This window comes from Littorina saxatilis, linkage group LG14 (genome assembly GCF_037325665.1).
Source record: "Littorina saxatilis isolate snail1 linkage group LG14, US_GU_Lsax_2.0, whole genome shotgun sequence".
NCBI lineage: Eukaryota > Metazoa > Mollusca > Gastropoda > Littorinimorpha > Littorinidae > Littorina > Littorina saxatilis.
Window position 1 is genome coordinate 30208092 of NC_090258.1, and position 15728 is coordinate 30223819.

The following is a 15728-nucleotide window of genomic DNA, read 5'->3' on the forward strand; positions in this document are numbered from 1 at the left end:
GGGGGGGGGATCGTGGTGTGGTTAGTTACTTCGTTTCATAATCACCTTATGTGATATAGTGAAACGTGACAACTTGGGTAGCGCGAATCCGTTGCTGCTAGCTTTCCACTGGGAGGAAGCGACCCGAATTTCCCAGTGATGGGACAATAAAGTAATGAAAATGAAAATGAAACGTGAATCATAAGCACCAATACAGTGACAGAAGGCGGTAGTTCGCATATTTCAAAAGCGCACAATAAAGGTTGTGAGGTTATACATATGAATGACGGGCACATTGGCCTAGTGGATAAGACATCTTATCCTACATACGTGAGAGAGACACCCGTGAGATAATAATCGTTCAAATCACACGTGTGTATATCATGTAAATGAGGTCATGTCAAGCAAGTCTGGCAGGGACCTGTGTTTCCACATCTTATGATGCCAAAGTCACCGAGACAAACGTCATTATAGAAACAAGGCGAAGCCTTCAAGGCTCACGTAAGAAATCGACAAACAGTAACACAAACTCAATCACTCAGTCACACACACACACACACATACACACACACACACACACACACACATACACACACACACACACACACACACATAGAAAGAGCATAGGTGAAACTGTGCAAGAAAGCGAGTCACTAGATCTAGATCTGTCTGTCTGCATGTAGCCTACTTACATGGACACGACTGCCAACTAGTCTCGGCCCGCTCAAAATAACAATCACCGAGACTTTCAGTAATTCCATCGCGTGACGTCTAACCCTCGTACGTCATAATGTGACGTCAATGTAATATGACGTCTTCAAATGTTAAAGTTTCTACCACAGACATACATACATACATACATACATACATACGCACGCACGCACGCACGCACAGACAGACAAAGTTTACCAACGCATAGGCTACACTTACGTGAGCCAAAAATTGCGCTCGCTAATTACCCTCGATGAATCTTTGGAACTAACACGTCACGACACACTTTCAGAGTGACATTGCATTTCTTTGCTTTGACGTAATAGATTGCACGAGGCTTTAGAAGTGATCGAGGTTCCAAAACAAGCGTCTTCAATTTAGCTGCCTCGACTGCAAGACATTTTCAGTAAAATACACGTAAGTAAAGTATGTAGGATAAACAGAATACTACATGGCTTGCTGTGTCGTACCAGATTTACACTCGTTGCTTTTTCAAATAGTGAACAGCTCGCAGTTCAATATTTAAAAAAGCAACTCGTGTAAATCTGGTACGACACAGCAAGCCATGTAGTATTCTCTATATCTTCCTATGCGGAAGGTCGTGGGTTCGAATCCCGGCCGCGCCCGGTGGGTCAAGGGTGGAGATTTTTCCGATCTCCCAAGTCAACTTATGTGCAGATCTGCTAGTGCCTTATCCCCCTTCGTGCGTACACGCAAGCACAAGACCAAGTTCGCCCGGAAAAGATCCTGTATCCATGTCTGAGTTCGGTGGGTTATAGAAACACGAAAATACCCAGCATGCTTCCCTTTAAAGCGGCGTATGGCTGCCTGAATGGCGGGGTAAAAATGGTCATACTCTAAAAAAAACCAAAAAAACATGAGTGCAAAACCATGAGTGAACGTAGGAGTTTCAGCCAATGAACGAAGAAGAAAGAATAAATACGTATGAATATGCCCACCTTGATTCACATCGACTCTGGTGAAGTTGAAGTGGGACACCCAAGAAATAGGCCCACTGCGAAAGGCCACGTTCTGCCTGGCTTTGAATGCCACGTCTGAAACCGTGTCAAGTAGCTGTGGTATTGAGTTAGACGAAAGAGAGAAAAGCAAAACACGCACATTCTCTCTCTCTCTCTCTCTCTCTCTCTCTCTCTCTCTCTCTCTCTCTCTCTCTCTCTCTCTCTCTCTCTCTCTCTCTCTCTCTCTCTCTCTCTCTCTCTCTCTCTAATAATAATACATGTTGATTACAACAAGGCAAAAAAGACAAAACATCAAGAATAATCCTCATTCCTTATTAATTGGCAACGATGCAATAGCGGAAGTAGGAGATCACAAAGTTTTGGGAGTAAATATCGATAATAATTTATCTTGGACCCATCATGTTAGATCGTTGTGTAAAACCATGTCGAGGAAAATATATTTGTTGAACAGAATAAAACACTTTCTTGATCCACACTCAAGGTTATTATTTTATAATGCATACATACAAACCATCACGGATTATTGTTCGACCATCTGGGACTCAGCGAGTGCAAATATTTTAAAACCACTGTATAGTCTACACAGACGAGCACTAAAATCAGTTCTATTAAAACAATCCAGTCCTGTTTTCGACGATTATAAAAAAATTAAGATTTTGCCCTTAAAAGAAAGATTTAAATCAAATAAAGGCGTGCTCCTTCACAAAATACTTTCCGGCCATGCACCGAGTGCTTTCATTAAAAAATTTAAAGCCAAACCAAGCCGAAAATTCAACGTCCCCATTCCGCGGATAGATCTCTTTAAATCAAGTTTAGCTTATTCTGGCAGCGTTTTGTGGAATTCTCTCCCGGAATCAGTTCGAGTCCCAACAAGTCTCAATACTTTCAAAAAACACCTCTCATTACATTTAATGTCAAATTACCAAAAGTCACAGTGATGGAAGACTTCGTTCTGATTATTTTCATATTGATCATATCTGTCCATAAAGCATCAGTGTTTCATAACGCAAGAATGTATGTATAGCCTACAACGTGTATTTAGTCATGTGAATAGTTTTTTTGCCTTTTTGTATTTTTATTTTTATTTTAAGATTAGAATAGTCCCTCTCTGGGCGAGGGCTGGTTGAAAAGAAGCTCGTTTATATTGCTTATGCCACAACCCTCGTAAAATAAAATTTGATTTGATTTGATTTGATTTGATTTGATCTCTCTCTCTCTCTCTCTCTCTCTCTCTCTCTCTCTCTCTCTCTCTCTCTCTCTCTCTCTCTCTCTCTCTCTCTCCCTCTCTCTCTCTCTCTCTCTGAACATATTTTTGTTACACTATATATTGCTACATGTTCGATTGCTACCAGCTTGTATTTATAATTACCTGCATAGTATGCATTTGATTTTATGAATAACCACATATGTATGCGGTTACAACTCGCTATTGCCGCGGCCCGTTGTTGCCGCGGCCCGTTATTGCCGCAACCCGTTATTGCCGCGGCCCTTTGTTGCCGCGGCCCGTTATTGCCGCAACCCGCTATTGCCGCGGAACTTTCCCCCAAGAAAGTTCCCCTGATTCCGGTTTTTTTTAAACAATTTTGCGCCAGTCAGATGCCATCAAACAACAGAGTTGGTAACTCTGCCGTGTGCTAACAAAACCGAGTAAGTCCTGTTTTTTTTCTTCAAAAATGACATTTTTCGTTCATCAAAAATAACAAATCAATGCGCATCTTTTGTGTTCATTTCTACTTTTTAGAGTGCTTAAATAAGCAGATAATTTTATGAACAAGTAAGTCCACAACTAAAAACAACTTTTTAAGAATGCAAGAATGTTTTGGCAAAACAAAGTAAGTCTAAGGGGTTCCTAATTTTCGTATAATGATAGTTTCAAAATTCTTGTCAGAGGACTCAAACAAAAAAGACGTCATTTAATGTTTAGAACACACAAATGACGTCATTCGATACGGCGAGACTTTATGACGTCACCTTATGACGTTTTATTTCAAACATTTTTCTTCTCTATGATTCTCCTGACGATCCTTGTCTCCCTCTCTCCCTCCCTCCCTCCCTCTCTCTTTCCCTCCCTCTTTCCCTCCCTCCATCTATCTCTTTCTATCCCTCCCTACCTCTCTCGCGATCTCTCTCCCTTTTCCTCCCTCTCTCTATTTCCGTCCCTCCATCATTTTCTCTATCCCTCCTTCCCTTTCGCTCTCTCCTTCCCCCCCCCCCCCCTCTCTTCCGCCATCCTTCTCTCTCTCCCTCCCTTCCTCCCTACCTCTCTCTCTATATATATCTCACTACTTCCCTGCCTTCTTTTCTCCCTCCCTCCCTACCGCCAACAATCTCCCTCCTTCACTCTCACTCCCTCCCCTCTGTCCCTCCATCCCACTCTCTTTCTCTCCCTCCCTCCTACTCTCTTCCTCCCACCCTATCTCCCCCTCTCTCTCGCTCCCTCCCTCTTCTCTCTCTACCTCCATCCCACTATCTCTTTCCCTCCATCTCTCCTCTTTCTTCTCTCTCTCCCTCCCTCCATCCCTCCCACACTTCCTCTCCCCCCTCTCTTCTTTCCTCCCTCTCTCCCTCCCATCTCTACTCTCACGCATTAGTGAATTCTGTTATAAACTGCCTGACTGGTAAGCAAGACAGCTACGCTCACCTAAGGTCCCCAGTTTAAATACTTTGTCCGCATCTGCCTTAGATATTCCAGTTTTGACATAGTTCTAGAATAACAACAACGGGCCGCCGCGCCTGCCTCCAATGCACAGGATTGCGAGTTCCAATCCCTGCGGACGTGGCGAAAACTTCCGCTGGGGGTCGTCCTTTCTCCTTGCGTAAGAGATTTTCTCGTCAATAAAAATTAATGTACATAATGGAAACACAAAATGAAATTTTTTTTTAAAAAAACAAAAAGGGCCGCGGCAATAACGGGCCGCGGCAACAACGGGCCGCGGCAACAACGGGCCACAGCAATAGCGGGTTGACCCCATGTATGCTCTTCACGCCTCATCTTCATCAACATCATCATCATTATCATCATCATCATCGTCATCATCATCGTCATCTTTATTATCACGTTTTCCGACCTCCTTTTGTTGGTTAACTTTTTAACTTTTTAAGTTTTAATTTTTTAATTATATAATTGTGTTTCTATGCGTCCCAAGGACAGATTGTAAGAAAAGGCGTAGCCTTAAATCTTAATCCTTGTTAAATAAAGTTCAATTCAATTCAATTTTCTCTCTCTCTCTCTCTCTCTCTCTCTCTCTCTCTCTCTCTCTCTCTCTCTCTCTCTCTCTCTCTCTCTCTCTCTCTCTCGCGAAATGGGCAAAAATGTTGCCGATTTCGCAGAATCGGCAATTACGTGAATTATGCACGACATAGATATATGTCTTGTCTGTGTCTCCGACAAGCACCAGCATGATTTTTTTCCTGACATGATTTAAAAAAGGAGATCAGAATATAATAATAATGATAATAGTAATAATAATAATTGTCAGTGAGTACTGGTGTCACATGACTGATGTGAAACAGTTGATTGGCTAATGGCAACGCACTTAAAACTGTCAGCGCACTCTTGGAGTGCGCTAACTTTTCCAGAGAGAGAATTCTTCTGCCCTTTTCCAAAGCGAGGCTGTGCCCCTTCTTTTGATTTGAGAAGATTCTTCTCATCCTCCGTGTTAGTGACATGTAGCTTATCTTCTCCACATTACCAAATGATGCTTGACCCTAAATGTCCCGCGGCTAAAAGCAGAAGTGTTTTTTGTGGGTTTTTTGACAGATTTCATGCGCCTGTGCCACAGTGAATCTGAGCCTCTTCTTTCGACTTGCGAAGATTCTTCTCATCCGCTGTGTTAGTGGCATGTAGGTTATCGTCTCCACATTACCAAACAATGATGCTTTACCCTAAAAATTTCCCGCGGCTAAAAGCAGTTCGGTTTTTTTTCTGACAGATTTCGAGCTGGACAAAGCAGCATTTGGAAGTCGACTGATTCAATAGACTGTCCTACTCGTGTATGTAGCAGACGACACCATCAGTTGATTTAAACAAGATTTTATTAAAGAAATACAGGGTGGCATGTTTGTTTGTTTGTTTATTTGTTGCTTAACGTCCAGCCGACTACGCAGAGCCATATCAGGACGAGGAAGGGGGGGATGAAGGGGGCCACTTGTCCTGTTTACAAATGCACTAACCCATTACTTGTGTCCCAGCAGGCTTTAGTAAAACTAAATTAATACCTACTGGAAGATTACCAGTTTCCAGTATGTTAAAATAGGCTTAACCTATCTACTGCTGGACTTACATCAGAACACTAACAGATTAAACTATACATGAATCGCGAGACAAGCGGAAAGAGAAGAGATTTTTGGAAAAAATACAGGTGAATGAGCAAGAAGGCAGAAAAAGGAAAAGAATTCATGAAGAAAAAGAGAGCATGACAGGAAAGAGGAACCAAAAATCTACCTAACAGCAAACTAGAAAGCTCCTGCGGTTCCAAAAACAGGAGGGGCCTTTAATTTCATAACCGCAGTGCCCCACTGCGGGAAGGGTGGCATGTATATGCGATATAAACATTTGTGACCACACAACAAGCTAAGCTTATATTAAGTGTGGTTATAAATATGTACATCAGGACTGAAATGAGCATGCCTCCTTTATATTATCCTTTGCTAATGGCGAGTTATCGACCACTCAAAAACAAGCTGTCTTGACATTAATCCATAAAGAGAAAGAATTACCCAGAGATGATCTCGGGAATTGGAGACCCATATCTCTCACTAACACAGATTACAAGATCCTCGCAAAATGTCTGGCAAGGAGACTTTCAACTGTAATTGGTGATATTATTCATGAAAATCAGGTTGGTTTTATGAAAGGTAGGAAAATTAGCACAATGATTAGACTTATTGATGACACCATAGATATTATGAATACAATGGATAAACCTGGAGTTTTATTGGCAGTTGATTTTCGACGCGCTTTTGATAGCATATCCAAAGACTTTATTTTGTTTGCTTTTGATAAGTTTGGTTTTGGAGACAATTTTAAGAAATGGGCTTCGGTTATCATGAATAACAGTCAAAGTTGTATTAATTATACAGGGTGGATATATCTGAGCATTTCCCTGTGGAATCAGGCATCCGTCAAGGATGTCCATTCTCGCCGATGGCATTTGTTATAGCCCTTGAATTGTTAGCAATTAAGATTCGTTCAGATGAAGATGTTGAGGGTATCCGGCTACCCATGTCACCTTTTGAGGAATCACCAATGAGGGCCCTAAAACTGCTCTTATATCAATCAATCAATCAATCAATGAGTCTTATATCGCGCATATTCCGTGGGTACAGTTCTAGGCGCTCTGCAGTGATGCCGTGGGAGATGAAATTTTATACGGCCAGTAGATTGCAGCCATTTCGGCGCATATTTACCTTTCACGGCCTATTATTCCAAGTCACACGGGTATAGGTAGACAATTATTAACTGTGCCTAAGCAATTTTGCCAGGAAAGACCCTTTTGTCAATCGTGGGATCTTTAACGTGCACACCCAATGTAGTGTACACGGGGGGAGGTTCGGATGCCGATGATGTCACCCTTTTTTTACACGATCAAAGAGATTTGGAAAGAGCTTTACATATTTTAAACATGTTTAAAGCTGTTTCCAATTTAGAAGTGAATGTAAATAAAACTGAAGCCATGTGGATTGGATCAAACAAATACTGTACTGACCAATATTTTGGTCTTAAATGGAAACGGAAAGTAAAAATCGTTGGAATTGTTTTTTCAAACAATATACCTGCGTCATCAATTGAAGACAACTGGTCTAAGAAAATTCAACGTATGCAACAAATAATTTTTGATTGGTCCAAAAGAAACTTAAATATACAAGGTAAAATTTGCATTGTTAAAACCTTTCTTATCTCAGTTCGTTTATATTTTCCAGTCTCTAGCTGTGCCTTTTCATGTTTTACATCAAATTAATTCCATTTTGTTCAGGTTTATTTGGAAGAAAAAATATTCAAATACACGGGCGTTTGAAAAAGTAAAACGAACAATTATGTGTAAATTAAAAGATAATGGTGGATTAAATATGATAAATGTTGTGGATATGCACAACTCATTTATGATGTCGTGGGCTATTGGTCTGCAGAACTCTACAGACAATTACTGGTCTGTCACTCCTAGATATGTTTTTTCAAATTTGGGTAATGGTTTGTCCTGTTTTGACTCTAATGCATCCTCCAAGAAGCTGGTTGGCGTTGTTAACTGCAGATCGGTTTTTTGGAGACAAGTAGGGCCTATTGTTAACCTGCCTAGACAACAAACAAATTTTGTATAAAAAGTATGATGCCACACCTGTTCCATTGATGAATCAATGTATATGGAACAACATGAATATAAAATATAAACATAAATGCCTCTTTTTCAAAGATTTTATTAAATGTCATATTTATCATGTAAAGGATGTCATGAATGAAATCGGTAAGATGATTTCATTTGAAGAATTATGTCAAAAGGTTGGTTATAAACCAGCCAGACAATTCGAGTATAATGCGTTATGTACAGCACTTAAAACAAAACTGATTAACGCATTGCTATACCGATATGTTCTGTTGCAGGGTTTGATTCGTATTGGTAATATTACACCAAGGGAAATAAGAACTGTTTTGGTTAATTTCGAGGTACAAACTCCGAGCGCCTGTTCTTTTTGGCAAAGAAAGCATAATGTTGTTCTGGAATCAAGACACTGGCTGTTAGCTGTTAATTGTACAAAAGAAGAACGACTGCGTCTGCTTCATTGGAAAATTTTACACAGAATTTACCCAACGAATATTTTACTAAACAAGATGGGTTTATGTCAAACTAATAATTGTGAAGTTTGTAATGAACTGGATACACTTGAGCACTTCTTTTTACATTTAGTCAAGTTTTGACTAAATGTTTTAACATAGAGGGGGAATCGAGACGAGGGTCATGGTGTATGTGTGTGTGTGTGTGTGTGTGTGTGTGCGTGTGTGTGTGTGTGTGTGTGTGTAGAGCGATTCAGAGTAAACTACTAGACCGATCTTTATGAAATTTGACATGAAAGTTCCTGGGTATGATATCCCCAGACTTTTTTGTCTTTTTTTCGATAAATGTCTTTGATGACGTCATATCCGGCTTTTTGTAAAAGTTGAGGCGGCACTGTGACACCCTCATTTTTCAATCAAATTTATTGAAATTATGGCCAAGCAATCTTCGACGAAGGCCGGACTTCGGTATTGCATTTCAGCTTGGTGGCTTAAAAATTAATTAATGACTTTGGTCATTAAAAATCTGAAAATTGTAAAAAAACAAAACATTTTTTTATAAAACGATCCAAATTTACGTTCATAGTATTCTTTATCATGTTCTGATTCCAAAAACATATAAATATGTTATATTTGGATTTAAAACAAGCTCTGAAAATTAAAAATATAAAAATTATGATCAAAATTAAATTTCCGAAATCGATTTAAAAACTATTTCATCTTATTCCTTGTCGGTTCCTGATTCCAAAAACATATAGATATGATATGTTTGGATTAAAAACACGCTCAGAAAGTTAAAACGAAAAGAGTAAAGCGTGCTATGAAGCACAGCGCAACCGCTGCCGCGCCAAACAGGCTCGTCACTTTCACTGCGTTTTGCACTCGCGGCGGACTACGTTCAGTTTCATTCTGTGAGTTCCACAGCTTGACTAAATGTAGTAATTTCGCCTTACGCGATTTGTTTCATTGTCAAGAGCTGAGGAACGTTTGGAAACTATGTAAAGACTTTATTTATAAGCAAATTTATTATAATATAACTTTGAATGAAACAGATATATTATTTGGTTTTTGGAATGAAAACTTAAACAAGTCGCGTAAGGCGAAAATACAACATTTAGTCAAGTAGCTGTCGAACTCACAGAATGAAACTGAACGCAATGCCATTTTTCAGCAAGACCGTATACTCGTAGCATAGTCAGTCCACCGCTCATGGCAAAGGCAGTGAAATTGACAAGAAGAGCGGGGTAGTAGTTGCGCTAAGAAGGATAGCACGCTTTTCTGTACCTCTCTTTGTTTTAACTTTCTGAGCGTGTTTTTAATCCAAACATATCATATCTATATGTTTTTGGAATCAGGAACCGACAAGGAATAAGATGAAAGTGTTTTTAAATTGATTTCGACAATTTAATTTTGATAATAATTTTTATATATTTAATTTTCAGAGCTTGTTTTTAATCCAAATATAACATATTTATATGTTTTTGGAATCAGAATATGATGGAGAATAAGATGAACGTAAATTTGGATCGTTTTATAAAAAAATTTTTTTTTTACAATTTTCAGATTTTTAATGACCAAAGTCATCAATTAATTTTTAAGCCACCAAGCTGAAATGCAATACCGAAGTCCGGGCTTCGTCGAAGATTACTTGACCAAAATTTCAACCAATTTGGTTGAAAAATGAGGGCGTGACAGTGCCGCCTCAACTTTCACGAAAAGCCGGATATGACGTCATCAAAGACATTTCTCAAAAAAATGAAAAAAACGTTCGGGGATTTCATACCCAGGAACTCTCATGTCAAATTTCATAAAGATCGGTCCAGTAGTTTATTCTGAATCGCTCTACACACACACACACACACACACACACACACACAGACACACGCACATACACCACGACCCTCGTCTCGATTCCCCCCTCGATGTTAAAACATTTAGTCATAACTTGACTAAATGTAAAAAGGACTGAAATGAACGGTTTTCGCATATTTCAAGACAACTACGATGTAAACAGAACACGCGAAGGCTTCAAAACATTCTTACCATGTAATCATAGCACCAACCTCCCAGATGAATGCAGGTACATTGCGAGAAATAACATGCCAACTTTATTTTTTGGCGAATGAGAGAACGAACGTGTCATCGTTTGACATCAGGGGACGCCACTCAGTTGCTTGGGGGTCGTTCATTTTTTGGGGAGCATTGAACATTTCGGTACATGTTGTTTTTTATACCAATAATTAATACTTAAGTGAAACTGTATGCTAACGGGTACATTTCACTCAACTGTAACTCATACTGTTAGTTGCTAATCGATGACACGGTACAGAGGGTAATCAAAGCGTACAATGCATGGTCGGCGATGAAACCGCCAATAAGCTTACCCCCGAAATGTGCAAAGCCGACACACACACAGAAGTAGATCTAACTCGACCTGTCCACAATTTATCCAAACGCTGGCAGAAAAATGTGCTTTTTAAAACGTTCTAATCTATTGTCGTTACTGACAATATCGTTTTTGAAACAATCACAGTGCGCTTCGTTCAATAATTCATTTTCTCGATTTGCTCTATAAATCTCTTAACGCACTGTGATGTCTCAATAACTTAAATTATTCTGTATTCTGAGATTTCCAACAAGATTTTAAGTAAAATAGTATGGAAAAACGTGAACATTTTTAGGAATAAATAAAAGAATAAAATAAACCAAACCATCCTCTCTCTTGCTTCCCAACTACATCCATCTTTCACTTTCATAGACACACACATGCACGCACACATACACGACTTCTAAAGTTTTGTATAAGTTTCTTTTCCATTCCTTTTTAAAAATAGGTTTTTAGCCTTGTGTTGACCATGAATGATCATAAAGAGGAGAAGAAAATGAAAGTGATATTTACCTGAGGAATCACAGCCAGGTACCAGCGCTTCCATCAGGAACACGACGACCACCAACGTCTTAACGAGTGCTGCATACTTCATCATGGAGAGGGCTTTGTTGTCTAACAGCAAAAACAACCACAGCAACATCAATAATAATTATTTTTTTTTAAACAATGACTGTTGGTAAGGCAATGTTGAAAGACAAAAGAATTCTTTGCTCTCCAAGACAAGAACAGACTAAATACAAAAGCTTACGCAAGCATATTTCGGGCCATACATTGCTAAAACGCTTCACACAACAGAAACAAACGTAATGTCGGTTGGAGAATATCAAGGTATGCAATGACTACCAAACACAGCATTCAGATTTGAAAAAATAGAACGCTCAAACACTAATTCTAAGACATTCCTCGTGTATATTGTCATCTATTCAACTCCCAAAACGAACTCTGTAGCTCTCGGCTCAATTTCAAATCTGTTTCTCCAGGAATAGCGCATAAAATACTCAGGGCGAATGGTCAGGTCGAAATCTATAACTCGCTCAAAGAACGTCACAATGAGAATTACAGTCTAGGCTGCCCACTCAAAACACAGCCGTTTTCAATTTGAGTAACTCAGCGCTCAAACGTTTATTTTAAGGTATCCCTTGTGTGTGGTCAAATAATTACAACCCCCAACCTAAACTTTATAGCTCTTGGGGCGATTTGAGACAGTTTTCTTGTTAGATATATTTGCTTTAAAATGCTCGTACCATGCCTCTTTTCGTACCTAGTTGGAATGCACCTCTTTTCTGTTACATTTCCTTATTTCCTTCGGGTTAACAGCAGAGTGCAACATGTTATATCCACTTGCTTTAGCCCAATACTCTCAATCAATCAATCAATCAATGAGTCTTATATCGCGCATATTCCGTGGGTACAGTTCTAGGCGCTCTGCAGTGATGCCGTGGGAAATGAAATTGTATACGGCCAGTAGATTGCAGCCATTTCGGCGCATATTTACCTTTCACGGCCTATTATTCCAAGTCACACGGGTATAGGTAGACAATTATTAACTGTGCCTAAGCAATTTTGCCAGGAAAGACCCTTTTGTCAATCGTGGGATCTTTAACGTGCACACCCAATGTAGTGTACACGGGGGGAGGTTCGGACACCGAAGAGAGTCTGCACACAAAGTTGACTCTGTGAAATAAATTTCCGCCGAACCTGGGATCGAACTCACGCTGACAGCGGCCAACTGAATACAAATCCAGCGCGCTACCAACTGAGCTATATCCCCGCCCAGGAAGAAAATCTGCATACTCCTTCCAGACTTCAGCATACTTTTGCTCTGCTGTCTCTTTTTCTTGTTTATCTTCTGTTCTCACTCTCTTGTACCTTCTCAGCAACGGTCTCGCATATCTTTTGCTATCCTAACATTCAAAATCAAACCAAGAGGACGCACTTCTACTTTCAGCCTTTCCTCTAACTTATTTGGTCATGTACTTTGCTGACTGTAACATACCTTTAGTAAAAATGTCCAACCCTTCATCTACATCTCTACTGATTATCTCCGCAAGCTTCCTTCAGGGGGGGGGGGGGGGGTCCTGATTTGGCCTATATGGTCCGCTGGACCCAAAAAGCAACAACTAACTAACTAACTAACTAACTATTCCTTCAGGGTAGCTGCAAAAACTAATGAATTAACTCTTTCAATAAAATCATTCTTTTTTGCATCGTTCCACACAATTTTAGAAACCGGTGCTTGTTTGAAGGGGGGGGGGGGGGTGGCGCTGATTTACCGGTACTTGTGGCCCAAGTGAAATACGATGGGCATGTGCAGTGATTCGATTCTATCGCCGATGGTTAAATATTGGATGCTATTGGCTAGGTCTGCAGAGGCTAAACAGTAATTCACCACACTGTTACCACCAGGAGAAATATAAGTATACTTGCAGGAGTTATCGGCATTGCAAACACTATTTTGGATTTTGAGATCAAAGCATGCACATAAATCGATGAGCTTTGTACCAAACCCATGTAGTGTATAGTCTTCAGACAGCCTACCATGTAAAAAATGCAATACAGGGATACAGAAGGAGAGAGAGAGAGAGAGAGAGAGAGAGAGAGAGAGAGAGAGAGAGAGAGAGAGAGAGAAAGAGAGAGAGAGAAAGAGAGAGAAAGAGTGCACAACAGTAATTTAACGTTACCTTAGTTCGGTCGTACCGGTGTGCAATGGGTGGAAAGAGAGAGACAGAGAGAGCGAGAAAAAGAGAGAGAAAGAGAGAGAGAGACAGACAGACAGAAAGAGAAACAGAGAGAGAGAAAGAGAGAGTGAGAGAGAGAGACAGACAGAAAGAGAAACAGAGAGAGAGAAAGAGAGAGAGAGAGAGAGAGAGAGAGAGAGAGAGAGAGAGAGAGAGAGAGAGAGAGAGAGAGAGAGAGAGACAAAGAGAAACATGCTCACCTGTGTGTCTTTGACTTTTCGACTTCAGCAGCATATATGTTGGCAGTAGCACTGGTCGGCTGTATAAATGCAATGGATGACAATACATCACTGTCTCCCAAGTATAATACACCGAACGCGCGTAATTATATTACTCCGATTACAAACCCTCATAAGAAAAAAGTTGTTTCACACACTCATACAAAAGAGAAAAAAAAAAGAAGAACAAGTCGGTTAAAGGTGTAATACGTAAGGAGCCATTTGGGGAAAGTATGTTGTCGAATTGAGCCCAACGATGTAGTGTATACGTTTAATACACCGGTAATGATTTGCTCAGAAAAGAAACGTAACTGTGCTAAACAATTAAATAAATTTAAATCGGCGAACAATTCTCGTTTGAAAATGGGATTACATCGGTATTTTTGTTAAAAAAATGTTTTAACAATTGTATTCAAATAACTACAAATAACAATGCCGCATACAATGAATTAAATACAACTTATAAAACACAGCAAGCTTAGGCTTAAACGTTTTTTTGTTCCTCGAACACTCACACAAAAATGCTTCAAACCTATTAAAAATACTTTCCATCGGTAAAAACAAATTACAATTTTTTATAATACTAACGCACGTCTTTCAAATCAAGATAATGTGGTTCAATTTATACATGTGTCTTTTTCTGTTTTCAAATTAATAATCTTTTTCCTATATTCTCGAGGCACATGACACATTTTTGCCGTTAAACAGTGGTAAGGCATTACAAACATCATCATTCATATTTACAACATTTTTTCTCATAAATAATGATACTGCAGCTTTCACAACATAATATTCAAGAATTCGGTTTGGCGAATTTCCAATCAAATCACATAATACCTTGATATGATGTTTCTCGAACGTACAATATCAGTTAATACCAATACACCTTGTATCCAACTTTCAAACAATACAACTTCGCCACTGTACGTTATGCATGCATTATTCCATAATAAAGTCAGTCCGACTGTACCACGATCACAGTATTTATCATCCAGCCAATGCTTTAACACTGCTTCCCAAAAGTGCGATTTCACTAGGTCTAACCCTTTAAATCTTGCACTTTTTACATTCAATAAAAAAAACCATTCAAAATGCTTTCCAAAACACAAATACATCATCTTTGGGGTGAAAATCCAATTAGCATTTTCATTTTAAGTACTCAGTTGTGAAAACCATTGTAATAAAAAAGAAATGTGCATTTGCCTTATATCGATCATTTTTAGGCCACCTTTTTCAATTTCAAAACATAACACGTTTCTTTTCACCTTTTCAAAGGCCTTCCGATTACGATCTCTTTTTTGTCAAACAAATCTAAACAATAGGGTATTTACTTCATTAAAAACACGTTCAGGTAATACAAACGCTTCCATAATACACACAAATTGTGAAATTAAAAACGTGTTCACACTACATATTTTTCCTATATCGTCTGCATACAGAGCAATTTTGATAACGGCTGTAATATCAACATTATTATACCATAACGAAATTCCTCTCATACGTCCACTCTGTCTTATTTTCGATGCAAACAATTCAATGGCCAGTACAAAGGCAAAAGATGAAAACGAGCACCCTTGACGAATTCCGGCTTTCACATAAAAAACAAGTGTTGACCTTAACGGGGTCAAGAAGCCGCCCTCGGTAATATGGGGGTGGGACAGACAGACAGACAGACAGACAGACAGACAGACAGACAGAGGGAGAGAGATTTTTTCTTTAAATGAATAAATTATTTTAAAAAAAAATTAATTAAGTAAATAAATAAATTTTAGAAAGAATTAATTAAAAAAATTTTTTTTATAAATTAATAAATAATTTTAAAACAAATTTGACCGAGCTCTTTACACGTGGTGACATGGTAGACAAACAAACACCTGAAACCCGGACAAACAGGCAGAGCAAATCCAGTAAGCACCCTTTACAAGGCGGCTTAATAATCCAACG

At 39.2% G+C, this 15728-nt stretch overlaps 1 protein-coding gene across 2 annotated transcripts in view; it reads right to left on the reverse strand.

The window, feature by feature from the left end:
• LOC138947537 (uncharacterized) overlaps positions 1 to 15298 on the reverse strand; it is a 37939-nt gene extending 22641 nt beyond the window's left edge. The window contains exons 1-3 of one of the 2 annotated variants that reach the window (XR_011449699.1): positions 13767 to 13941; positions 11339 to 11440; positions 1650 to 1745 (exon numbers count right to left, since the gene is read on the reverse strand). Coding sequence is in view for 1 of the 2 variants with exons in the window: in XM_070319030.1 (XP_070175131.1) it covers positions 1650 to 1745; positions 11339 to 11440; positions 13767 to 13854 (286 nt within the window). In the remaining variant the exon portion in view is untranslated. Of the gene's footprint in view, positions 1 to 1649; positions 1746 to 11338; positions 11441 to 13766 lie in introns of both variants that reach the window. The other variant, XM_070319030.1, reaches the window with a different exon arrangement.
• Positions 15299 to 15728: the final 430 nt, after the last annotated feature.